Below are 25,465 nucleotides of genomic sequence, written 5' to 3' on the forward strand. Positions count from 1 at the left end.
GAATGGCTGCCAGCCTGTGCCTGGGGGCTTGGCCAAGGGCAGAGGAGAAGTGATTAATTCAGCAAATGCTGCTGTGCCACATTTAATAAAGAGCYCCAGAGAGAGGCCTGTGGCTCTTACGCTAACTGGGGGACAGTTGAGGCATCAGTCTGCACACTGAGATTCTTTGGTGGCTCCCTGGGTCAGGACAAAGGCTTAGTCAGCTGATGGTACTGGATTGCCCTGCAGGCAGCTTTCTGGGTAGTGCTTGGGAGCTGGAAACTGCCAGGTAAGTGTGCCCCACTCAAGTGTGGGTGATTAGGAACAGGGGTCACAGCCTTCTTGCCTCAGCACCCAGCATTGGGAATGTAGTCCCACACACACATCCCTCGTAGGCCACCATGGTTGGGGACCACAGRACTTTGCCAGGGGGAAGGGTTTGTGTTGCCCCCTCAGCTGGCAAGGCCCTGCAATGTGGCAACAGCAGTCTGGAAAAGCCACAAGCAAGGGACTATGCTCCTTTGCTCAGGCTTTTCACAGAGGAAGATGCTGAGGTGTTGGCTCCTGGGGCAGGGTGGCACTGGGATGAGATGCAAAGGTCTGCTTTTGGAGGTTTTGAGAGGCAGGAAAAAGCAGGTGGTCAGGGACAGGGACAGCCCTGCAGCTGTGGCTGCACAGGACATGCACCAGCACAGCTCTTCAGCTGGCAGGGCCCAGGCAGAGGCAGCCCAGGACCTGAAGGGGACAAGGTAGGGACAGCAGCAATGTTTGGGAGGAGACCTGCCCCACCCAGCAGGTGTCCTGGGCAACCAGGGTGGCTCCGCTGTGACCTCGCTGCGGAACCAGTGGAACYGGTCAGTGTGCACCATGCTGCGCTGCCTGCTGCTGCTCGCCCTGCTGCTGGGGGCTGCCCTCCCAAAGCCTGTGCCCCAGAGGTGACGGTACTTCCCTCCTCCTACTCCTCTTCCTCCCTGCCCTGGTACCTGCAGGTACCCCAGGGCCCCTGACATGGACTGGCACTTGTGGCCAGCCTGGGCAAGCGCTCTATGACCATGCCTCATTCCTGGCCCTGGCTCTCCKCTGTAGCTACTCAGTTCCTGAGGATTTCTCTGCTCCCCTGGAGCTTCCACAGAAGCACTTTGGCCTGGTGGATGGTACAGTGCTCTCTTTGCCCCTCTGAACCCCCTTTCCACACGCTCACCCCTCCAAGTGGGCAGTTGTTCCTGACCCCAGAGCAGCTGAGCCCAGCCTCTGCTGTGTTCACAGATTATGGCATCAAACCTAAGCAGCCTCACTTCAAAACACGTGTGGCCTCGGAGCGGCCGCTGGAGCTGCGCAGAGCTGGCAAAAGCAAGCGCGACGGGCTGGACTTGCTGGAGTATTACGACGATGTGCGCCTGTGAGCCAGCGTGGCCCCGTGCCCACCACAGCCCAGCAGGTGAGGGCAGGAGCAACAGCCTCCACAGGTCCCTTCAGATCATTGTAGCTTCTCTGGCCTCCTGGGATTGCAGCCAGGGCGCTTGGACCAATACTGAGAAGCTTCAGCTCCTCTTGTGGTCCCAAGGGAAAGGCGGAGCCAGGGCCCAAATGCCCTGCAGTGGGAAACAAACAGCACAGTAGCTCTGCTCCATGAACCATCATATTTAATAGTTGTTGCCATCACAGCAGATCCAGCTGAAGCACAGAGACCACTGGCTGCAGGGATAGGCAGAGCTTTTTTACCTCCCTGGTGCTTCGCACRGCTCCCTGCAGCCTTTAGCCCTTCCCTGCCCCACTCTGGGCAGACACCCAGCTCTGTACGGGGCTGAGCCCCACTGACCTGGAGTGCTCCAGCCCTGCCTCTGCCACCTGCAGCTTGGGGGAGAGGGGAAAAGGGCAGAAAAAGGCTTCCCTCCCGAGGGTATAGTTACTGCAGGGAGGTATGAGAGGGATTTTTCTCTCTCCCCAGGGCAGGGGTAGGGTGGGGGTGGGGACAGAGGCAGGGGAAAGCTGTCTGATCTCATTTTGGCTCTGGCAGAGGAGATACAGGGGCTTCCTCTGTCATCCCTGTCCAGCAGCCATCTCCCCAGTGCCTGGCAGGGAGGTGATCCCATCTCCCAGGCAGGAGCCAACATCTGGGTCATTTTCTGTAGCTGCTGTGTCATCATACTACAAGAGACTGACTCTGCCACTGCAATTAAAAGTCACCCCAGATGGATGTGACGGGAAGCTGTGCCATGGTCACAAGGAGGAGATGCTGTCACCCCAGCCTGCAGCTGGAAAGGGCACGAGCACGCTACTGCCCCCCACAACTGCTCACAAGCAGGGCACCCAGTGGGTGCTTCTCCAATAGAATAAACTAAGAGTATTTTGTACAATAAACACAATTTGTCCAGCCCTCCCCCCTCCCGTCCCCCCAGCCCGAGGAAGGGGAGTCACGAAAAGAGGCGGCGCTCCRTGCCCTGGGGAGCCCTGCCCCGGGGCCCGCTCCTCCTCCAGGCTCAAAGCAGCTCTTGTCCATGCACGACACGGGGAAGGGGCGAGACTGCAGCCCTGGCTGTGCAGGAGGTGCCTATGCCAGCCCCTACTCCAGGTAGATATCCTCTGTGGGGCACGTGTACTCCACATACTCCTTGTAGAATTGCTGAAAAGCCCTCCTGCAACACAGCACCAGGCAAAGCTTAGCAGCAGCCTCCCCAAAAGGCAGGTACAGATCCCCATTCCCATCTTGACCCTCACTGCCTCCCCTGTGGCCTGTTTGACCCGCCACCCCCTGGCCCCTCCTGCATGAGCCCCCAGAGTGCCATCAGAGCCACAGGGCCTCCCTCCTTGCCCTGATTCCCTGCACAGTGCATGACTTTCAGCCATCTGCCTACAAAGCCTTGCACTGGGACTTGTTCCAGTAACTGTCAGGAATATGATGCCCATAGCCCTGTCAGCCCTGGCTCTCATGCCAAGCATCTCACTTGAGGGAAGAGGTGCCAACCTGGGGCCAGGTCCAAGCCCCACACGTAGGGAAAGGTGACAAGGTTYAGCCTGGGTGCCTTGTTCCTCCTGCCCTTTATGAGCCAGCATTCCCTGCCCAGCCAGGACTCACCCTACAGACTCTGCCAGTGGCTTCGTGGACTCCTCCGAGACGAAGACATGACAGGCAAATCTGTGGTCAGCAGGGTGCTTGGTGATGAACCCAAAATATCTGCAGGCAAAGAGAGTGSGTGTGACTGGACCAGCAGACCAGATATCAGACTCCAGCATCCCTGAGGTGTACCCACCATTAAGCTTAGGGGTTTGGGACCTGAAACACCCCTGATAAATCCTGGTGGCACATTCACAGGAGGGGTCATGCCACAGCCCATGTCCAGAGCTGCAGCACTGGGCTCACAGGGGAAGAGGAGCCCTCAGAACTGGGGTTCTGGGAAACCTCCTCTTTCCTTCCTAGCTCCAGTTGCGCTACCCCCAGGGARCAGGAAGGCAGCAAAGCCTCTCTGCTGAGCTACTGGTGTTGAGAGCTGCAGCACCCTTCCTTGTTACTCACTTGTTGTTCTTTGGATGGTACCCACAAAAGGAAATGTTCTTCAGCTGGAAAAAATGGCTACACTTGTTTACCTGGGGGAGAGAGAGAGAGGGGAACTGTCAAAGCTTTTCTCCCTACTCCCTGCAGTGCAGCTGGTCTCTGGCTGCTGGAAATATGCGCTTGGAGACTGAGGAGTGAAATGAATTGGAGCCTAATCCTGGGCTGCTATCGGCAGCAGTTTCAGGATTGCTCCAAGCACCTGAACAAAGGGAGCTTTTCCAGGCAGCTCTGCTGGCTCTCACCCCAGCTGCCTTTACTGCCAGTAGCTCCTGCAGGATTTCCCTGGAGGCCCTGAGTCAGACTGTACTCAGGCTAGAGTCAGTACTGCTGTTCAGCAGCCTACACAGCCCTCCTTCTTGGTAAAAAGACTCTCAGAAACACCAGCAGATAGAAGAAGAATGGATAACTTAGAACCAAACAAGTCATTGAAAGGGTGTCAAAGGGTCCCAACCAAAAAAGACTTATTTATACAAGTCTAAAGCGCAGCTAAGTTGATGGCATCCTCTAGATACAGGCAAAACTTGTGGAAACCTCAGGCCAGCTCTGTCACAGCATGCAGAGCCATGAACCWCTCCTATCCTCCAGCTGGAAGGGAGGTTTCCCAACAGCTTGCTGCAAAGCCCCACTTGCCTTTGCTAGCATCCCAACGTGCTTTACCAGGCTATTTATGCARAATGCTAATCAGCAGCCTGCCCTCACCAGATAAAGAGATTACAGGGCCAATCTGGAGGACACCACTCAAAATAGTAGCAGAAAGGTTTAGAAGCTGCTGACAGATTACTGGGTATGGCTCAGCTCACAGCACCCCAGCGCAGTGATGTACTTGGCAGCTGTGAGAGCATCAGCTGGTAGTACTGCCCAGAGCTGGGGCCTTGTGAGGCACGGGGGACCCTGATGGTGAGCCTAAAACCCTGATGATGGAGTTTCTCACAGCCTCAGATGTGGGATGGAGACCCTTAACTTCTATAGGCAAATGTGGCCAGAGGGCACGGAGCCAGCTCAGAGCAGCAATCAGGGAAGGGATGAGCTGAGCAGGGAGCAGGGCACTACCTTGCTGTGCTCCTTGGAGTCGTCAGCTTTCACAGCAATCTTGACCCCRCGCACGCTGATCTCCAGGACGCAGCTGGAGGGCGGGTTAAAGTGCACAGTGAGGCGGCGCGTGGTGGCAATCTGCRGAATGAGAAAGAGAGACAAAGCTGTGGGACGTGTGAGCAGTGATGATGGCTCACCCCCTCCCTTCCCCACTGAGGCTCTGCMCTGCTGCCAGAAGGAGCAGGTGCTCCTGCTCCTTGGGATGGTGTGAGACACTACCTTCTGCATGGCCGCACAGAGCACGTCATTGCCCTTGTGATAGGGAACCTGCACGGAGCCAAGGAACTTCACCCGGAACTGGTCCACCCAGTCGCTGCTCTTGGTCAGTGCTGGGAGAGAGAGAACATGGCAGGGATCATCTCCGGTGACCAGGTATGTGCACTGAGCTCCCATCTTCCAACCCCTGCCCAGGAAAAGCTTCCCTCAACACCAGATACCAACATAGTAGAAGCTGCCCATTGCTCCCTGCTGCATGCCCAGCTTGGTCGTCCCCCCAGCGCCCTGCTCAGCGCCAGACTCAGCTCAGCAGTACAAGATGGGGCCATCAGCAGGCTGCAGGCAGAGCAGGTACCTGCTAGGTGGTCTGGGTCCTTGGTGACTTCAATAGCATAGTAGGCAGGAAAGATGCCCCGATCTCCTGTACGCATGTTGTAGGCCTCATACCAATAATCTTCCGCCTGCACCTCCACCAGCAAAGGATCATCCACCTCCAGCTCCAGCTCGTCTGCGTGGCGAGGCACAAACCTGGGCAGAGAGGCACTAGCAGATGGCTGGCTAGCAGTGCTGGTGGCCTTCTCACTGGCACCCAGCACCAACCCAGGCAGCGCCTYGGGGACCTGACACGCTGAATAAAGCACTGGAGGAGATTTGGGCTCAACAGGCAGCAGCATCCTGGCACCCAATGCAAGGRTATCCCCTATTGCACCACCCATGCTGCTCCTGACTGCCCTCAGAGGTCTTGCCCATGCAGCAGCCAGGGCAAGATATCACTACTGGGCAGGACACGAGCTACGGGAAGTGGTTTGTTCCCCAGGGATTCCCATACTGGAAACACTGGGGCTTCTGCCAGCCCCACCTYGGTGGGAGTGCAGCACCAGCTTTCCCCTGTGAGAAGCTGGGGACACTGCCTGTCCCTGCAAACTCACCTAAAGACAGCACGGTGAGTCTGCTCCTGCTCCTCCCCGTTGATCATGCAGGAGAACAACCCAAAGGACTCGGCACCTGGGGACAAAGGCAGAGGACAAGTGAGCACTGAGGGATCAGTATCGCAGCCAAGAGAAGGACATGGGCCAGCTAGCCTGCTGAGGGTCCTGCAGGATGGCTCAGCCAAGACAAGGCCACGCAAGGCCACAGGACAGAGAGGTTTGGCTGGAGCAGCTGTGCCGGTGCCATCAGCCCCTGCTGGGAACCAGACCTCCCTGCAGCAACACACAGCTGTGACAGCTGGTGTCACCAGCTGAATGGGACCAGCCACATGGTGGGAAACCCTGTCTGCCAGAGCATGCCACCAGCCCTGGTGCTCTTCTGGGCTTGGGGAGGAGTGTGGCATGCCAAGAGTATGCTGTCCCTCTGTAAGCCACTCAGCCTCCCCTCAGCATGGCCATCCCTTGGGCAAGCCAAATGAGCAGCCTCAAACACCTACTGCCCCCCCACCTGGCACCCAAAAAGCTTTTCCAAGCTCCCCCATGCCTCCTGGACCACCAGGGACAAAGTCACAGGCTGTAGCAAGCAGAACTGGGGMTCACGTCTGCTAGTGGCTTCCCAGCATGTAGCAGGGACAGGAAGGGCTGCCCAGGCAGGCGGCCACCAGCCCACCTCCCCSCAGTGCCCAGCACTCACTGGAGGAGCGGGCCCGACCACTCATGAAGACATTGAGGAACTTCTTGGAGAAGTGGATGTCTGCCTCGGGGGTGGAGTCCTCAGAGAGGCAGACCGAGTCTCGCTTCAGCGCATCCTCCTCGTACTCCTCACCAATGGCCGACTCATAGGGTGAGGAGATGCAATTGTCGTAGACCGTGGCCGAGTCACTCTCGTCACTGTAGCCCGAGTAGCACTGCTTGAGGCTGACCAGCTCCAGCTGCACATTCTCATCCACCACMAGAGTGTATTTGACCGAGTCATAGGAGAGGGCACTGGTGTCTGAACTCACTGAGGCTCTCTGAAGATTGTGCCCTGGCCGGGAGCCACCACTGCCACCACCACAGGAGGCCCTGGGCAGGTTTGTCTTGTCAGGGGAGGACATATAGTCCAGCACCTCGTCCTCCTCGCTGATGGAGGGGTTGGTTTTCCCTGCCAGGGCCGAATAGCTGGAGGTGTCAATGTCAGAGCTGATGGACATGCGRTTTTCACTGGACTGAGACAGGAACGGCTTGTCATTCTCCAGGGGGTCYGAGTTCTTCTGCACGGGTGTCAGGTAGATCTCCTCTGTGGCCTCCAGCCTCACGTCCGTCTGGTAGCGGATGCGGTCCCGGTGGGCCTCGGGGCCCCTCGTTACCACCACGACACTGGCACCGTGTGGTGGGGCCCGGCTGGTGGCCTGGTGCTTCTCCGGTGGCCGGGACGAGGCAACGCAGGCTGGGGCCATCTGGGTGGCTGCTGTGCGCCGGCATGGGCTCTCCGTGGATGTGCCCCGGTCTTTGGTGGAGGTTGTGCTGTTTTGGTGATTGACCTCATCACTCAGGCAAACGTGGTCATGGGGAGGGGTCTGCTCACCTGTAGGGAGAGGACAGCAGCATTGGCAGCCATGCAGAGGGGGATGCTCCCTGCAAGGGAAGGTGTTCAGGGATACCACCCTGACTCACAGAATTATAGAATCATTTAAGTTGGAAAAGACCTCTAAGATTCTCAAGTCCAACCATTAACACTGTCAAGTCCACCACTAAACCAGGCACCAAATTTGAACATTTCTAGGGATAGTGATTCCCTGTTCCAATGTTGACCAACCTTTCTGTGAAGGAAGTTTTCCTGATATCCAATCTAGACCTCCCCTGGTGCAACTTAAGGCTATTTCCTCTTGTCCTATTGCTTATTTCTTGGGAGAAGAGAGAAATTCACAGCTCACTAATGGCCCCATTTCAGGTAATTTTAGAGAGCAAGATGGACATGCACCCTGCATCTACCTGGTAGGTTTTTCCGCACCCTCCTGCTCCAGCACCACTTGTCTCAGGCTCCTGAGCACCATGAAAGAGTGCAAGGAGCTGACCCTGGCCAAAAGCCCAATAACTCACCCGTTTTCAGAGGGGACGATGACCGGGACACCCGCTCCTGCCAACTGTGCTTTTTCCCCAGAGAGTTGTTATTCAGAGTGTCCTGAGGAGGAGAACAAAGCCGCCTTATAGCCCAAACAGTAAACAGCATGTGGCACAGCRTTGGCACCCATTCCTCCCTGGGTCYAGAGCACCCCSCACAGCTCCCCTCTCAGCTGGSAATGCTGGGGCACGTGATGCTCGGGGAGACCTCCTGCCAGCCCCACATCTCCCCATGCTGCTGCTGCAAGAGCCACTATGATGGCTGAAGCAGGGTGGGCAAAGTGCCAGCTGGGCTGCATCCATACATCAGAGGAAATTTGGCCACAGGAGCCCAGCTGGACAGTCCCAAGATAAAAATATTCAAGGCCTGAGCCTGCCTCCATGCTTTTACTCCCATCCTGCCAGCCCTGCCTACTTTCAAATCACCCAAATGAAATTGGGGAAATCCCAAGGACCAGGTGCTGTGCTGCTGCTCAGCTGGAAGCCAGCTATTGGAGATAATGCCTGTCCCTGGAGACATCTATATTGGGTGTATACAGGGGCATTCACAGACAGTGTGTACGTATACCAATCTATACATACACACACACATATATACAGTTCACTAGCAGATGTCAATCCTGAGCAGCTGGAAAGGAGAGGCAGGATTGTGCTGTCCATGCTCCCCATGCTTGGGTGAGTTTCTGTGGGTGCTGTGCCCTGCCTGCCCAGCCTGGGTGGCCGGCCATGCATGTGCACAAGGGAACACATGCTCAGCCTCACTGCAACACCTGGGRACCAAAAGGCACCAAGGTCCTCCAAAGGAGACCCTCCTGCCCAGCTCAGCAGGGTGTGACATCCTGCCTGGTGCAGCGCCAGCCTCCATCCACTCCTCCATGCCCRAGTTTTCCCTGGTTGCACACTCCCAGCCCCTGCTGCGGGGGTGTTTCTGTCCCAGCTGCAGCAGTGGCGTTTTCCACACCGTTAGTTTTTGCTTTAGTACCAAAGCCCTGCTGGGACTCCATGGATTTTCTCACGGCCTTATCACCAACCTGCAGCTGTTACCAGCRGCAAAGGAGGTGCCCTGTCCTTATTTTGCTTCCCCACCGACATGAAAGAAGCCTTTGCCCCAAAATTCCATCATGTCACAGCACATGCTGCTGAACCATGCCAGGCAGATCCCTGCCTTGGTGTGGGGAGGGAGAGATCCCCTTTCACAGGGTTTTGGCAACTTCCCACCATGGCCTCCATGAGTCCCTCCAGTGCCAAGGCAAATAACAGCACGTCCCCTCTAGCCTTTCCCAGGGACACGATGGGCCGGGATGAGGGCCAGGCAAGCTGTCACWGTGACGGGCTCTGCGTGCAAAGTGCCACGGGGCCAGCACACACAAGCCAGCCAGGYTGCCCAGACTGGGACAGGAGAAGGCAATGCAGCAATGCAGCAGGCACAGCCTGCYGAGCCCACCCACCCTGCAGGACCACAGCACTCTGTAGTGCCYAGCCAGGGTGGAGAGACATTCACAAAGTCTCACAAGATGAACCTAGCCAACAATAGCTGGTTCTTCCCTTCTGGGAAGATGGGGACATTCCTCTCACCATTTCCAGGCCACCTGCTTGGGATGATGATTACACAGAGAGCAGCAACTGAGTCATCACCAGGCTGGATCCCAGGCCCACAAGGAGAAGCTGGAGCGGAGGGTGGGATGATTTCTTGCTTTGTGAGCACCCGGTCCAGCGGAGTGCCTGGTGCACTGACTGGGCAGTCAAGAAAGGACACATGGCCGTRGTCTCTCTTCTGACTACTTGCAGGAGGAGTGAGCTGGGCAGGCCAGGAGGATGCGGATTGTCTCCACAAGTGGAGACAGATTTCAGGCTTATCCCCAAGGGATGCCCTGCACCCTGTCCTCTCCTCAGGGCACCACATGTAGACAGGGARAAACTATCTCTGGATAGAGGCAGGCATCTAGAAGAGGAACCCTAAGCACCTTACAGCCAGCCTCTCACTAGATGCTACCAACAGCACTATCCTACTTGGCCAGCCGTGTCCCAGTCCTGTACCACCATCCCTGCTGGCTCCAGGTTCCCATTGCCAGCTGCAGCAAAGCTCCYCTGTCCCATTCCCCACACCCTCAGCTCAGCTGTGCCTGTGCCTCCCAGTGAGGTCCACAGCCTGCACCATCACCTTGCAAGGGTCCCATCAGTTTCCCCTCCCCAGCCTACCATCTCTGCAACTTCCCCCACCCCCATCCCTCTCCAGAGGCCTGCTTCCAGCCCTGGACACTGGCTGTGTCTTAGTGTCTGGGAGGGGGCCCTGCTGTTCCCCACCTCTCCCAGCTGGATGTGGCTGCCACATACCAGTTGCTCCTCAGGGTCCCTGCACAGGGTGGGACAAGGCTGCTGCTGTCCCCTTGTCCATTATGCTCAGTGAGGCTCCCCCCACACCCCAGCCCTGCTGCCTTTGTCCCTGGTGCCAGCTGCCTGCGGGCGCCCATCCTTGGCTCTGTGCCTTCCTCCTCCTCCTCCCACCCATGGCCTCAGGCAGAGAGCTGGCATCAGCTGCCGGTGCTGGGCTGGTAACACCCAGCTCTGACTACTCCCCATCTGTCACCAACGGGGACACCTGCCTCTCACTTCATGCTCCTCGGCTGAACGTCACGGCGACGAAAATCCTCCTACTTGGCAGAAGGCAGAACTGAATGCAGGAGGGTGGCAAAAATAGCCCTGCACGTCGCAGGGCTACACTTTGTGTGGGTTTGTGAAGTTTGCAGGAGCGACATGGCCAAGGGACTCCAGCCGCTGCCTGGGAGGTCAGCATGCAGGACACCAAAACACCATCACTCCCCAGGGGTGACAGTAACACCATGGCTGCGTGAGGCAGGCACTCTYGGGTAAAACCATCCAAAATCCTGTACAAAATCTGAGCGCAAGACAACAGAACCCCCTTGTCTTCCTGGCCACCATTTTGGGCGTTGCTTTTCTGTCTCAAATTTTGCACGGGGTGCTGACATYAATGCTTCCCTTGCCAGGCACCACTGCTCAGGAGCTGAGGCCACCAGGTCCCCACCGCTGGGCACGGGGCACCRGGTGTCACCAACGTGCCCTAGAGCTGGTGCTGCCCCAACCCGGGGCAGCTGGAGCCCAGCCAGCTGTCGGTGCCGGCCCTGGGCTCGCCAGCCTGGTGCCCCGTCCCGCGATGGCTCATTCACGCGTTCGGTATCCATGCCTCTTTGCTCCCCATCCCACCCTGGCCCTACCGCACGGCTCTMTGCCAGGCCACACGGACCCTGCAGGGGCACATCTCAGTCCCGACAGATTCCCGGCGCGTTCTCTCTCCACCTTAGCAGCAGGGATGGACTCACCCGGCGCCTAAGCACCCTCAAAGAATCCCCACCGAGCGCAGAGCGGTCCGGGGGGCGTGCTCAGGACACCGGCACTCGGGGATCCCCGAGCACACAGATCGCTTCCTCCGGCTCGGCCTGCCCTGAGAAGGTAYCCGCTCCGAGCATCGCGGAGACGGGCAGCAGGGCAGAGCTCCATCACCCTTCCAGCCGAGCCCCGCCATCCCCTTCTATTCCCCCCTCCGTCCATCCATCCCTCCCTTCCTCCGAGACAAAAGCCCCCGGCGGACGGCGGGAGCATCCCTCCTCCTCCTCCCCCGCGCCCCGATCGCCCCCAGCCCCCCATCCCGCCTCACCTGGCTGCGAGGCACCTGCGGGAAGAGGTTGAGGGTTGTGGGTCGCTTCGGCCTGTAGACATCGGTGGTCCCGGCCGGCGGATCTTTCTTCAGCGGCTCGGGCGCCGTCTGCTCCTCGGCCGGCGTGTCCCCCGCCGCGTCGATGAGGTCGAGCTGGAGCATCTCTGCCTGCAGCCGGCTGGCCTCCCCGCCGCCCGCCGCCCGGGCCGCGCCGCCCGCCCGGCTCACATGGCCCTGCCGGGATTAGCGCCCGCGATCAGGCCACCGGGCGGGCGGGACRGGCCGGCCAGGGGGGCCGGGGCCACCGCATCGGCACCCGCGGCCGCTGCCTTTTAAAGGGGCAGCGATGTTATTCCGGAGCCGGGGAGCCCCGCTCCCCCTCCCCGCCTCCCCAGGCAGGTGCGGGCAGCATCCTCCCTTAGTGATGGGCTCCCCCGCCACCTTATCCCCGCCAGGTGCCTGTCTGTAGCTACATGCAGCCGTCACATTCACCACGAAGCACACAAACGTGCACACCCAGATTTCATCTCGACATAACAGGGACATTTTTCACAGTGAGAGCAACCATTCTGCAGAACAACCTCCCCGGGGAAATGGTAGAGTCCTCAWCGCTGGAGATTTTCAAGACGCCACTAGAGAGGGTGCCAGATCGTCTCACTCAGACTCCCTTTCCCGCACAAGGTTTGGCTGGGTRATCGTTTGAGGTCCTTTCCAGCCCGGGCTGCCCTATGATTCTTCCTTCCGAGGCAGACTGTGCCCTTTCTTGGYTCCTGTCCTGGCAGCTGGGACTCATACAAGCCTGTCATAATTTTCATCAGACTTGATCCACCCCCTGCCTGAAGCAGGTCACTTGGGGTCTTGTCCATCACACCTGACCATCCTCACCGATGGAGAACCCACCAGCGCATTTGGGCACTGACACTGCATGCTGCACTAGTACTGCTCCTTTTTCTTTCTATGGAGTTGAAATTTTCACTGCACACCTCTGAAAGAAGGCTCCTTCTTCCCTGTAATGCCCACTTGAACCAGCAGCTCCATCCCTTTTGTCTTACTCATCTAGGACAAGCCTTCTCTCCCCCTTCCTTGCATTTGCATAGAGCAGGACCTGAGGCTGCACGGGGAGGGACGCCAGGCACTGGCTCTCCAGTCACCTGCTGGTGGTGTCTGTGCTCTGGCTGGAGGCAGCTCCACTCTTTCCCCTGTACCCTTTTGGAGCAGGGTGGCCACGGTGGCCTGTGGGAACTGTGAGGAGCAGGTGTCCCATCCCAGCACCCTGGCTGGGCTGCAGCGCTGAGCCATCACACTCCTTGTAGCTGTGTTGCTGGGCAAAGAAGCACCAACGCCCCTCACAGATGYGTGTGTTTAAAGGTCGGTGTTCTCCTTGCCAAACCCCCTTCTTTGCATTAACTGGTGCTTGCACATGCACAGGTTGCTGCAGCCAGCAATAAAGATGGCAACTTGGCATCAGCGAGTTGAATTCCCCGTGTTATCAGCTGTTTGTGGTGACTGGAAAGCTCGTCAGGCAGAGGGGAAGGGAGGGCTGTTGCAGCTCAAGACTGTCCAAGTCTCCAGCTGCATGGAGGATGCCCCTTGGGCCATGGGAGAAGAAACAACCCCAGCAGTTCTGGCAGCCACTCCAAGAGATCTTGTTCCTACCAGCTCCTGAACGGTCAGACAAAAGCCAGCACAGGCAGGGCTCTGGCTGCTGCAGGCACAGTACAAACCCTCTCATGGGAGCCATTTCCYCACAGTGTCTCTGCTGCTGTCCTGCAGGTACTGGGTGAGCAACTGGAGAAGCACTGTCACTGATACTTGTCCTCTTTAAACATTTAAATCCCTTGGTTTGAGCATTAGCCTTCATGGCACAATTTCTGTATTTCTGTGACACCAGTTTTCTGTGACAAATCATACAGATTTCAACAAAGAAACCGAGGCATAGGAAAAGAACTGGAGGGAAATGCTAACTGAATAGATTACACCTAGACAAGGTGGGTGTATTGGAGTCAGCTGGTGACATTCAACCTAGACTGCTAATAATGCTGCTTCCACAATCCTGTCACTGTAGCAATCACTCGGAAAACTCACAGAGGGAAAAGTCCCAAAAGGATGCAGAAAAGCAAATCAGTGCCCATCCTGAAGAAAAGGGAACCCTAGGAGGGGTGCAGCATTCCAGGTTCAAATGCTAGCAGGAAAGTACAGCCACTGCAGGTATTATTTGTGGCCTGTAGCTCAACAAAGTGACTTTGAAACCACACCTTAAATCAATCACATTACCACATGAGTGAGACCTGCCATGATCTGCAAAGCAAGGCCAGGGACTAGACATTGGGAAGCCTTTCTAACTGCAAGGATACTGCTTCACTAGAAMAAGCTGCCTCAGGAGCCCTCTAGGAACAAGTTAATGTCACCTAAGGTCATCTTGAGCATGCTCATGCCTCAGCACAAATGCAATGGTGAGGTGACTTCCCAAAGATCCTTCMACCTGTGGGAGAGATTAGGGTGTGGGAGAACAGTACCAGTGCCCAAATCTTGTGGCAGGATGACCTCAAGATGCACACCTGGACCGAGTGCAGTCATGGGGATGCTCATGCTTCCTTACAGACCTGTCCTGGGGACGGATGTGATGTTGGCGCACTCCTGCTGATCCTACCTACTACCCGCACCATATTTCCAAGAAAGGTGTTTCTTATTATTTTTTCTTTTTTTCATTCTTGCATTAATAATTTTCCAGTTCCTGGAAAGTAGATGAGGCACTAAACTTTTATTAACCTCTGCCTGGCTGCTTGCTGGCATCCATCTTGCTGAAACCAGGGTCTGTCACTGGATTTCCAAGCCACTGAAGCAAGGCCAAACCTCAGGTCTGGTGCTTTTGTTGCACCCATCCCTCTCAGCACACCTCACTGCTGCCATTGGAGAGGTGGAGGTCATGTCCCTCACCCTGGTAGCCCCCYGTCCTTCCCAGCTGGCCTCCTGCCCTGTCATTCAACAGCCCCAAAGACACCACTGCTCCTCCTCTGAGACCTCTCCTCAGCCTATTCCTCACTTCTCTTTTCATTCACTGGGGACTTCTTGTTGAAATAAAGGTTCTTTTCAGCCACATGTGGGATTATTCCTCATTTTAGTACACGGCCTCCCATCTGTGAGGTGTGGTCCTCATTAGTGGATAGTTCCCGCTTGCACAAACATCAGTGTACACCTCCTTGCAGTTTCTGCSTGTCTAAGCCACTACTTCTTGAAGGGCTGCTAAAATAGCCCATAATGAGGTCATCTTTGTTTTTCTGGGACCAAACCCCATCTCTGTTTGGGTGTGACCTCTGCACCAGCTGCCTGTTCCTGCCACAGGGTTTTGTCATCAACCAGCTCTGCCCAGACCCTCCACCTCACCACAGTCACTGGTTGTCCCTATCCAGCAGCCACCTTTGCAGMCCTAGGGCAGGGTTTGCCTCCTTGTTCCTTGTCAGCACTTTCCTGCTCGCTGTTGGGTTATTGTGCCTGCCCATCTCTTCAGAAACTCGTTGCTGGGCAATTGGATGACCCCAGCCCCGTGTCTCACGGGGCTCACCAGAGCCTGTTTCCCCTTTGCCTGTCCCTCTCTGCTCTGGTGTGATCCAGTGAGCCAGCAGCCTGCTTTCACCTCRCACTGCTTCATTGCCAGGCTTTCACCAGAGCCTGCAGGCCATGGCACCAGCAGCGGGAGCTTGCCACGGGCAGGGCATCAGCATGGCCCCCTCACACCCCGGTTCCAGTGTCCCTGACTCGCTGTCCCCAGCCACCCCCACACGATGCAATTAGCCGTCTGCTGCCGGCTGCTGGTCATTACTGATTTGCTGGCCCCCGCACCGCACACAGACCCGGTCGAGCTGCTCCCTCTGGGCCTGACTGCTTCCATCAGGAGCATCATGCAACCTTGTCGCCCTGAGCTCGCTCCGGATGGCAATCAGCTTGGAAAGCTCCCTGGCTCTCGCCTTCAACATYTGGGATTGAAAAGCCCCTCTCACAGCCATTGTTGTCACCACTTTCAGTTCTGCTCCTCGGGCAATCCTCCGTGTCCCATATAAACCATTTGGACATATTTTTAGCAGGCATTTTTTTTCTGAGCGTGATAATCTTCCTCCTTTGCTGTGTTTATGAATAACTCATTGCTTCCCCTACGGCAGCCTCGCATCCCCCTCCSACCCTAGCAGACTCTCAGTGCATCGGGACATTTGTGTAAAGCAGCTCTGAGCTGTCCCCAGGGAAGGCACGGGGCTTGCTCCCAGAGCCCAAGCACACCCTCTGCTGAGGGTCAAGTCTCTGTATCGCAGCACAGGGATGCAGAAACCCCCAGTAAATTGTTTTAAAAGGGCAAAAGAAGCTGGTTTTCCTCCCCTCAGGGAAGGGCTGCAGCAATGGAGCTGAAAGTCTCCCCTGCCCCTTCCCCTCCCTGGAATGAAGCTGCCTACTCCAACCTTCAGCCAGGGGCTGGCAATCTGTAGAGGAAAAAAAATCCTGCTCTGAGCCCCATGGTGCTATCAGCAGAGGGGAACTGGAATGGGTGTTGGGAAGAATCCARCAGCACACTCACAGCCTCTGCCTCACCTATTGCAGGCAGGATCTTCCCAATGACAGGCCCTCGCTGTGGCTGTGCCCCCATGGATTCCCAACACTAGATTTGCCCTTGGTTTTGCCTGCAGCATTATCMCTCCTTCCTTCAGCATACACAGCCCATGAGCCCAGCCTGTCCCAGGGAATTCTGGCCATAACACCCTGGAGCAGGAGGAGGCTGCAGTTGGAGCAGAGATATCAAGCAGCAACCCCATACCTGGGAACAGACAAAGTTTTGCTGGGAAGGTCACGAATTAGACCAAGGAACACAGCAAGACACCTTCACCTCCCAGGGATGAGGTCTGCCTGTACTGTCCTGCCTGCAGTGAGGGATTCCAAACGACACAAATTCACTTTCTAATTTTAAATCTGCGACAAATTCTTGTGCCTTTCCTGTCCTCACTGGGTCTTTATCAGTTTTGCAGAGGAAGTATTTCCTCTGAGGAACAGAAGGAATYTTAAACCACTTGGCTGCTGCTCCAGCATTTGCACTCTTTAGCGTGAAATACATGGACAAAATGCAGAAACTCTGTGTTGAGAGGTATTAGTTCTTAGCTTAAATAAGTAAGTTTTAAGTAGAATGAGAGAAAATGGGTTCACAAAGTTATAATACTGTGTGATGTAGTATGTTGTTTGCTCAGCTCTACTTGYTCAGCATCAGTAGCTGGATCTGCTGAAGCCTTGGGCCACAAGCCCTGAGTTTACACCTAGAGATGCTTTTGGCTGGATCTGAGTTAATTCTCCTAGTACTTTTCCTAGTAGCTAGCACAGTGCTGTGTTTTGCCTTTCTTGTGAGAGGAGCATTGATAACACASTGATGCTGCTGTGGTTGTTGCTGAGTAGTGTTTATGCCAAGCCTAGGGCTTTTTTATTTCCCCATGCTCTGCCAGCAAGCAGGTGCACCACAAGTACAAACCAGAAGACAAGGAGACTCCAGCTGTCAGCAGAAGCTGTAACTCCACAAGATAAGAACAGTGAATGGCCTGCCTGCACAGACACAGAGAGAGAACCCGGTAAGGTGTTAGAAGACCTCAGACCAAGAATCATCTTTGGACTGAAGTGCAAGAGTGTGTGAGGAGTGGGTGCATGAGTTGAAAGGGTATAATTGCCCAGGGATTTCTTTGTTCGGGGTCCCTCTCCACAGGCACCCAGCTTGAGGCACACTGACTTGGTGCTGTATCACTGAATTATTTATTTTTATAAAATCTGAGCCTGGGGCTTTGCTACAGCAAACCTAGGGTCAAGCCTGCAGAAGGAGGAGTCAGCCTTAGAGCGAGTGTGTGTTTGAGTGAGGGGTCAAAAAGGGCACCTGCCAGCTTACTGGAGCAGCCCCCTATGAAGAGACTCTGGTCCCAGCAGTGAGAAGTCTCAGGGGGTGTGTGCGTGATTACTTGAGCCATGTGAGMATGTTCAAGGTGTGGCTTTAACATCCTGCCTATTTCCAAATCAAACACAACGATCAATTTGCCTCCACATTTCTGCCCCCATGGCCTTCTAGGGAAGTTCAAATAGCGGTGTGAACTCCATCAGGTTCTTGACAGCATGCCCTGAGATGGATGGGAAACCCAGCTGCAGCACCTGCACAGGCTTCACAGCTCCCATCTTTAATATACCTGCTGCCTTCTGGGGTCAGAGCTACCTCCTTCATCCCTGTTTTACCAGCCTCCAGGTCTCCAGGTCTCCAGGTCTCCAGCCTCCTAAAGACCTCTAAACAGCTCTAGCTAAAGGCAGCTAGCTAACAAGCCAGAAAGAACACCTTGGGAGTGCAGAGGACAGCTTTCACCATGCCAGCCCAGCTGCATCCCCAGATCCAGGGATGCATGTGGGAACAGGAGACACAGTCCACGTGGGACCTTTGATGCCACCTTGCAAATGTCCTTGATTCCTGAGAATGCTTGCCAGGTACCAGCATGCCTCCATCTGCACCCAAATCCTTAGKCTCATCCTTGAGGAGCAAACTCAAACCCCTAGAGCACAGTGAGAACAAAAAGGCACCCGTCCCGAGATGTTTTTTTTGTCCCTTGAGTTTGGCTGGCTCAGAAAGGATCTGCACTGTGCTGGACTGAGGAGAGGGCACTGCCAATCAGAGGGGATTGGGGCCACAGCAGTGGGCCCTTGAGGAAGCCAGTCAGGGGATCTGGTGGCCCTGCATGGGGGATGATGGTTCTGCCAGYCCCACTGGCACATTCTGCCCATCCCTATCCCTCTCCTCATCCCCATCATGCTTACCCGGGTGGCCAGGCTCTCCTTGCAGTGCAGGCTGATTCCACACTCATCAGTGATCTCAGAGAGGTCTTCATCCTCAAATTCCTCAAGGCTGATGTCGTGGGTGAGCCTGGAGGGAGTGGAGATGGCAAGGTCACCCACTGCCCCAGTGGTGGACAGGAAGGTAGGTGCAGGGTGCCATGGTGCCTGTGGGCTGGGAGCAGCACTGACACACCAGGAGAGGCTCTCCCAGTCTCTACTGGGAACAAACACTGGGAAAGCAACTCCCCAGAGAGGACARGCATGTCCCCATCAAATGGCTGGGCTTGGCATCATCCATAGCTGTTGGGAGGCAGGAGGAGTGTGTCCCAAAGCAGTCCCCATCTGACCAAAGACAGCAGGGACACGCAGGTTGGGAGAGCATGGAACAGACAGCGCAGCCAGCCCTATCACAGGAGGTTTGTTCTGCTCACACCATTCCAGGGAGCCTCTGGGATTGTCCCAGCTGGGCACAGACACCCAATGGGACAAAGGTTGGGGTTACAGGATGTGGAAAGGCTTAGGGTCCGGACAGGGCACAGCTGGAGGATTGACCTGCTGGGAYAGGTGACCACATCAAGACACACAGAACTCTGTGGGTAAGCATTGCAAACCCCTCAGCCATGGCATGATCAGCCCTGAGCTGCAGCTGGGGGAGATGTCCCAGCCCAAGTGCCTGCACTAAGAGAGGGCAGCCATTCCCCTCCGCACCAAAATCATGCCCCAGGGTGACTGTGAGCACCCCAGTGAACATCGGTGCTGGTCTGCATGGCCTCGGGGGTCCCTTAGGGCTGTAAGCCCCAGCCACATTGTCACACCCCTTCAAAATAAGAGATACTTTTTATCAGCTGAAAATGTGCTGATAAGCCCCAGGGGAGCAGTGAGGTGCTCCTGGCTTCTGAGAATTAAAACATTTCAACATGGCGGTACTGAAATGCTCTTCTCACTTATTCATTACCACATGGGTAAATAAAAGAGCCCAAACCAAAAGTCCTTGGCCAACCAGACCCCCGAGTCTTGTCTGGAGTGGCCATGGGCACTGCTTTGCTTGCCACCATTTCCCTTTGCTTGCCACCATTTCYCTTTGCTTGGGTGAAAGGGCTATGCCAAGCCCAACATCTCTCTCTGGCTTGGTCCCCAGCAGTGCAGTGAGAAAGGAGTGAGACGGGCATTTTGTGACCTGCAGAGCTCCCATTCCCACTTTAAGCATTGCTTGCAGGCCTTGGTGCTCCCCCCTGCAGTGGCACCAACCCAGTGCCAGGAGGAGTAACATCTCTCCAGTCCTGGAGAGGGAAAAGAGCAGGAGAAGCCCATGGGGGAAACAGCATCTTCCCTCCTTGTTTCTGAGGACCCCACCTGTAGTGGTGTCCTGGGATGAAGACAACTGGGAACAAACCATACCCATGGAGGCAGCCCCTGGAAGACATATTGGGAGTGTGAGGACAGAGCCTTCAGCACAGGGTGGGATGGCTGGACCCCCCTTTGCTCATCTCTCCTGCCTCCCATGGGAGGGAGGCAAGGCGAGCAGGAGGCTCGTGATGAGCCTTCAAAGCACAAATTGATTTCTTCTCCGGTTACACGGGTCGCCAGGGTGGGACAYCATCCATGGCTCATGCTCGGGGCCTCCACCCGCTGTGAGGGTGCGCAGTGGGCACTGCGGGGCCGGTGAGGGGCACGGCATTGCTGGGGGGCTGCCGGGGGCTCCCGGCTCTGCAGGAGCAGCCTGACAGGGTGGCAGTGTCCCCCACTGTGGGATGGGGACAGGCAGAGCTGTCTGTGCTCTCAGGGTGGGAGGTGCTGCGCAGGCCCCCAGCGCTGGCCCTGCCTGCCGGTGCTGGACACAGCAGGATGTGTCCAGTGCCTTTTCCCGCTCTGCTGCCCGCCGTCACGCAGCTCCCTGCGCAGCCAGGAAAACTTTGGGCTCSACTGGGTGCCAAGTTTGTTCCTGTCCTGCGGCCATCACTCACAGAGAAGGTGATGTGCCCAGGAGCAAGGGGCTGCCCTGGTTCCCCTGCACGCCCGCGGGACAAGCCCCCCTCCCCTCGGCCCAGCCGGTCCCCTACCATTTCTCCCACTGATCTTCCAGCCAGCTCTCCTCCTCGGTGCTCGACTCCATTTTCAAGGGCAGCTGCATTGAGGAGGACCCCCCTCCACCGGGGGACACGCTCCCACAACCAAAAAAAAAAACAACCCAGGCCCGCTGTGAGAAGTAGTGAGGGAGATGACAGCAGAGCCCTGGGTGCCCACTGCCTCTCCGCCTGCCTCAGCGCAGTCTGTGGCTGATGTATCCAGCTCTGTATCCTCACTGCGCAACCTGGGAAAGCTCATTAAAAATAGATGGAATCAGCTGTCCTGGAGGGGAAAAAAAAATAAAAAAAAATAACCTCCCCAGCTGAGCCAGCGCCAAGTCCCTGCACTCTGCTGGGGATGCTGACTGCCTCTGCCTGCCAGCCAGCCAGCCTGGCTCCTGGTCTTGCTCCAGCRCTTGCTCCTGAGCACCCACAGTGGGCACAGGGATCTGCTAACCCATCATGGAAACCCGCACCACCTGGCCTCCTCCTGCCCTTGCAGCAYCTCTGTCCCCCGCAGCAGGGGACACAGACAGGAGCATCTGTCCGACTTCTCGCCAGGTAGAGCGAGGCGGCTCACTCTGAAAAGGCCCGAGTGTTTTCCAGCACAGCAGGACTAGCGTCATGGCCAGCTGCACTTCTGGGCTGAAGGGAGTACCTTTGCCAAAGGGCAAGCTCAGCCAGTGCAGAGCAGGGCTGGCAGCACTACCCCTTCCCAGTCTGTCCCTAACCTAACCCTCAGACCACTTCTGCCTCAGACAGGAGGCACCTCGCCTCCAAGACCCTGGGCTTCTCCAAACTCTAATCCACACAGAGGGCCAAAGAATTACCTGGTGAGGTGCTCTGACAGCTCCCACCCCTCTTCTGTTGCTGAAGGTAATTGGGGTCTTTCCCAGGAGGGGCAATCAGGTTTTGCTGACAAAGTGGCCTTGGACAATCCTCCATCACTCCCATGCCTCTCAAACCCACTCACTCCTTGCCCTGCCTGGGTGAACCTAAAATAGAGGCAGGCACCATGACTCTGAGATGGGGACAGGGCATCCCCCTCCCCACAAGCTGCATCCAGTGTGATACACAGTGGGGTGGCACCCCCACTGCCACCCATCACTGCTCTCCTGCCCCTCACTGCCAYCCACCCCAGGAGCTCCAAGCAATGGGTGCATCTCCCACCACCTGCTTGGACCCAGCTTTGCTCCTGGGCAGATTAAAGAAGGTGATGTCCACAGGAGCCCAGCTTGGCCTGGAGTGCCCTGCTGAGCTAACCTGTTTCAAGCTCTCTSCCCACCAGTGCCACACCACTGGTGRATGTCACTCGTGATACTGTGTTTGTTGTCACTCAGCCCCACAAGAACAGCATCCAGGACTTCATCTTCCCTATCAGCTCTGCCTAGAGGCACCTTCTCTGCTTGAAACCTCAATTAATGCAATGAAYAAAGAAATCTCTGTCTCCGTATTACTCGCGCCCTTTGCTCCTCTCACATGGATGCTCCAGGACTTCCCAGGAGCTACGAGAAAGACTCTCCATTACAGGTCCCTGCTCCCTGGGCTGGAAACACCCTGCCTCTCTTTCTTGCTTCTCAAAGAGGCTAAAAATACCAGCAAAACGAAATTGCTCTGACTCCTCTCAGCTCTGCCAGTGGCAGTGAAAATCTGAGCAGACCCTACACATGTATTTTGACCAACTTCTCTTGCCAGTTGCCATAGTGTCACAGGTGTGTGGGTGTCTGTCCCCATGTGTGAGGGTGGGAGAGGCCTGCACCTGCAGGCTGTGGGTGCTTTCCTGAAGGATGTGCCAAGAGGCACCCAAAGGCTGGCAGCTCTGCTGTATGCATGAGAACTGATAAACTTGGAATACTCAGGAACTGTGAGCAGGAGTGCACACGTGGGTGCATGAACAGAGGCAGACATTACCTRCCCATGGCAGGAGCAGCTTGACCACAGTCCTAAGAACAGCCTTACAATCAGTCCTGTCTGCTGTGACTCTCTTGACCCCATCTCCTGACAGGGAAAAGGGGAAAAAGAGCAYGGCCTTCCCCTCTGCCACCACAGAGCGTTTTCCACACAGGGATTTGTCCAGGGCAATGTGACATGATGAAGCTGGGGACTCCAACAAGCCCAGCGCCCAAGCTATACTCAGCCATACTCTGACAGTCTGCTGTCAGGTGGTGTGTGCATGTCCTGTAACCAGCATCCRTGGAAAAAATAATACTAACCTACATTTGGCTGGCCCCTGGTTTTTCCTTCCGTCTCAATGGCCACAAAGACTGTTTTATTTGAACCAAAGAGAAGGCACCTCTCTCTCTCCCTCASAGGAAGACAGCCCTTTCGTCTCCCCTCACAAGAGGAAGGAAGCCCCATTCCGACACCCAGCTCATTCATTGCCTCCAGACAGATTTTCCTGACAGCTCCAGGTGAGCACGGCAGACACATAAAACAAACCACAGTGCTAGAACTGATTTTTGCCTCAGCCTAAAGTTGTGTCTTTGAACTTCCYGACAAGATGGAGAGAACTTCTCCCAGAGACCTCCTCTCTTCCCAAAGGGCTGTCATTTCCAACAGGGCTCCCCGAGTAGTGGAGTGGATTCCCCTCTCTCCTGACCTATGCAAATAATTCCCAAAGTGTTTCTTTCCCTAGGAGCCTTGCTGTCCAGTAGCTAGGTTGATGCCCTTTGCCTTTATCAGGAAAAGCAGAAGGAGATAGAGATCATCAGATCCCCTCCCAGCTTCCAGCTACATTAGAGMCACAGTCCGGGGGGCAGTGGGGCAGGCGACATTGTGAGCTCTGCAGGGCCCTCCATCCACTGCAGCTCAGTTGTGCCAGTGCTCCTGGCCCCTCTTATGCTGGGTAGAGGGGCCCCCAAACTAGAGAGGCCCCAAAGTGCCCCTCACAGGAAAGCCTGGCACAAAGCACTGGCAAAGCTTCTTAGCAGGGCAAGGAGCTGCAACACCGTGCCCCAGAGAATGATGTTAAGGAGCTCCAGTGGACACAGACCCCACTGTGAGGCTTTGGGAAGCTTAAAGGCAACAGRGTGGCTGAGAATTGGTGGTGGATGAGAATTACTTTTGTATTGATGTCTCCTAAAATGCTGTTACTCTTGTCATGATGAGCAGACATCTCTGGAGGACCTCCTGGCTAAAGCAGGGATCATTTCACCATCCTTTTCCTCCYACCTCTTCTCAGACAACACCAAACCATCACTACCAGGCCACCATGCCTGGCCTCTTCAGAGCTTCAGTCTGCTTGTGATCCAGGACCAAGCCCTCTCTCAGTTGAAGCCAACTGATCACCTAATGCTTGTGCTGGCATGTCACCGCTCAGAGCTGGGAGAGCAGGTGCACGTACCAGAGGGCACAAATGTGAGGCACCTTATCCTGCAGGCAGCAAGCAGGAGCAGAGGGCAGGGCTTACCTCACTGCCCGCCATGGTCTGAGCCTTCACCCTGAGCCGCACTCATTGTTGCCAGGTCCAGCTTATCTGTGGGGGACAGCCCCTCGCTGAGCCTGCAGCAGGGATGCAGGACCTGGCACACGCATAAACCCAGCTGTGACATGTAACCCAGCTTGCAAGTGTTTCACTAGCATGGCTCCCTTCTCACACCACACTCCCTGCCACAACAGCGCCTCTGATCTGCCAGACCCTGCCCCAGGCTCAGACACATCAYCACATCTTCCACTACAAGTCTTACACCCTGAGCTCAGTGCCTGGGGAAGATTTTGCACTCCTGCCTTGATTCCCCAGTTTTCTACCCAGCTGCACAGCCTCCTCACGGAGGTCAGTCCTTCCCTGGGGCAGGCTARCAACACAAGGGGCTCCTTTTCCAAAGGTCTGAGGCACAGCACGAAGCAGCAGCTCATTCTCCCTCCCAGAGTATTGCTCTTTGCTGGGGAGCAGGAGGGTGCACAGGGGACAGCCACGGCATCCAGGACAGCGCCAGGTGGCAGGCCCAGAGCTGCTCAGAGCCACGGCTCCGTGGCCAAGCCCCTTCTCCACRGTGGATGATTCCGGAGGCAGCGTTGAATCGCTCGCTATGCAGGGTGTACCAGCCATGTTGCAACAGCTCCCAGCAGCTCTCGCAGGCAGCRCTGCAAGAGGAGGCGGCTGCCARAGACCCAGAGCCACCAGCAAAGGGGGTCCAGAAGCAGAGCCCTTCAAATATAAATGGTCTGAACACCACTGATGCTCGACTGCACCCGACTGCTTCCTCACAGGGACCCATGGGTTCCCCAGCCTCAGGGGCTGGGCCTGATGGAGGAGGGCATGAGCTCAGCCGTGGCTCYAAGTGTGGAGCAGCCCCTCCTTTCCTCCCCAAATCTCAGCATACAAAGCAGCTGCTACCATTCCCCCCTTCTCAGACAGCTCCCCCCCAGCACCCCTGGGTGGCAGAGGCAAGCAGAGAGCAATGGCTGACGACGGCACGGCTGCCAGGAGCAGAGAGCCTCCCCCGATGGCAAGTGAACACCGCACCTGCAGGCAGGGCCAGGGCTCCTCCCTTACCCACCCAGCACATCCCTGACCCAGAGCTACCCTCAGCGGGCACCAGAGGCTCCAAAACCCCCAGGCATCTCTGGCCTGGCCCATGCCATCGGAAGTCCCCGTGACAAACCTCATTGGGTTTCAGAGGAGACACAGCCCCCTGCGTCCCAAATCAATGGGAGCACTTGGTATTGCTAAAAGGATCAATTCTGGCACTCTCCCACCGTCTCACTTGGGGTTTGTTTCAAAAGGGCAGGAAGGAAGCASAAGCACCTGGGATTTCTAGGAAAGGGCTAGAAAAAGGCTTTCCTTTGGGAGGAGAGAGAGATGAAGCTTTTTTCTTTCATGAGAAAGAGGTGTTTGAAGAGGAGGTAAGACAGGTAAGGGAGGGGTGGGGTGTGGAGGGGGACACAAGGCCAAGCAGGGGGCTGGGAAGCTGCAGTGGTATATGTATGGTGTAAGGGCCAACATGGCTTGGGTGGGCGGGCTAAGCAGCCATGGGGGGGCTGGAGCGATGTCTGCGGTGGGGGTTCAGCGATGGCTGGGGTG

General features: G+C 56.3%; 2 protein-coding genes across 4 annotated transcripts in view; one reads left to right on the top strand and one right to left on the bottom strand.

Moving 5' to 3' along the window:
* Positions 1–814: 814 nt before the first annotated feature.
* On the top strand, positions 815–2,173 carry FREY1 (Frey regulator of sperm-oocyte fusion 1; the record flags this gene model as incomplete). The annotated part of the gene is made up of 3 exons (XM_057364032.1): positions 815–1,133; positions 1,246–1,417; positions 2,112–2,173. Coding segments are annotated over 2 exons (456 nt in total), but the record flags the coding sequence as incomplete, so codon positions are not given.
* Positions 1,449–25,465, bottom strand: part of MAPK8IP1 (mitogen-activated protein kinase 8 interacting protein 1) — a 24,431-nt gene continuing 414 nt past the window's right edge. The window contains exons 2-13 of one of the 3 annotated variants that reach the window (XM_057365328.1): positions 19,873–19,905; positions 18,359–18,464; positions 11,546–11,779; positions 7,852–7,933; positions 6,464–7,336; positions 5,770–5,845; positions 5,196–5,368; positions 4,844–4,953; positions 4,583–4,702; positions 3,494–3,564; positions 3,056–3,154; positions 1,449–2,615 (exon numbers count right to left, since the gene is read on the bottom strand). In XM_057365328.1, coding sequence (XP_057221311.1) covers positions 2,543–2,615; positions 3,056–3,154; positions 3,494–3,564; positions 4,583–4,702; positions 4,844–4,953; positions 5,196–5,368; positions 5,770–5,845; positions 6,464–7,336; positions 7,852–7,933; positions 11,546–11,779; positions 18,359–18,464; positions 19,873–19,905 — 2,050 coding nt within the window. In that variant the 3' untranslated portion in view covers positions 1,449–2,542. Of the gene's footprint in view, positions 2,616–3,055; positions 3,155–3,493; positions 3,565–4,582; positions 4,703–4,843; positions 4,954–5,195; positions 5,369–5,769; positions 5,846–6,463; positions 7,337–7,851; positions 7,934–11,545; positions 11,780–18,358; positions 18,515–19,872; positions 19,906–20,436; positions 20,523–25,465 lie in introns of those variants that run through there. The other 2 variants (XM_057365339.1, XM_057365319.1) reach the window with 2 other exon arrangements.

The sequence above is a fragment of the Malurus melanocephalus genome, unplaced genomic scaffold (genome assembly GCF_030028575.1).
Source record: "Malurus melanocephalus ecotype Western Australia unplaced genomic scaffold, MMel_1.1 scaffold_2, whole genome shotgun sequence".
In the NCBI taxonomy this organism is placed as follows: domain Eukaryota; kingdom Metazoa; phylum Chordata; class Aves; order Passeriformes; family Maluridae; genus Malurus; species Malurus melanocephalus.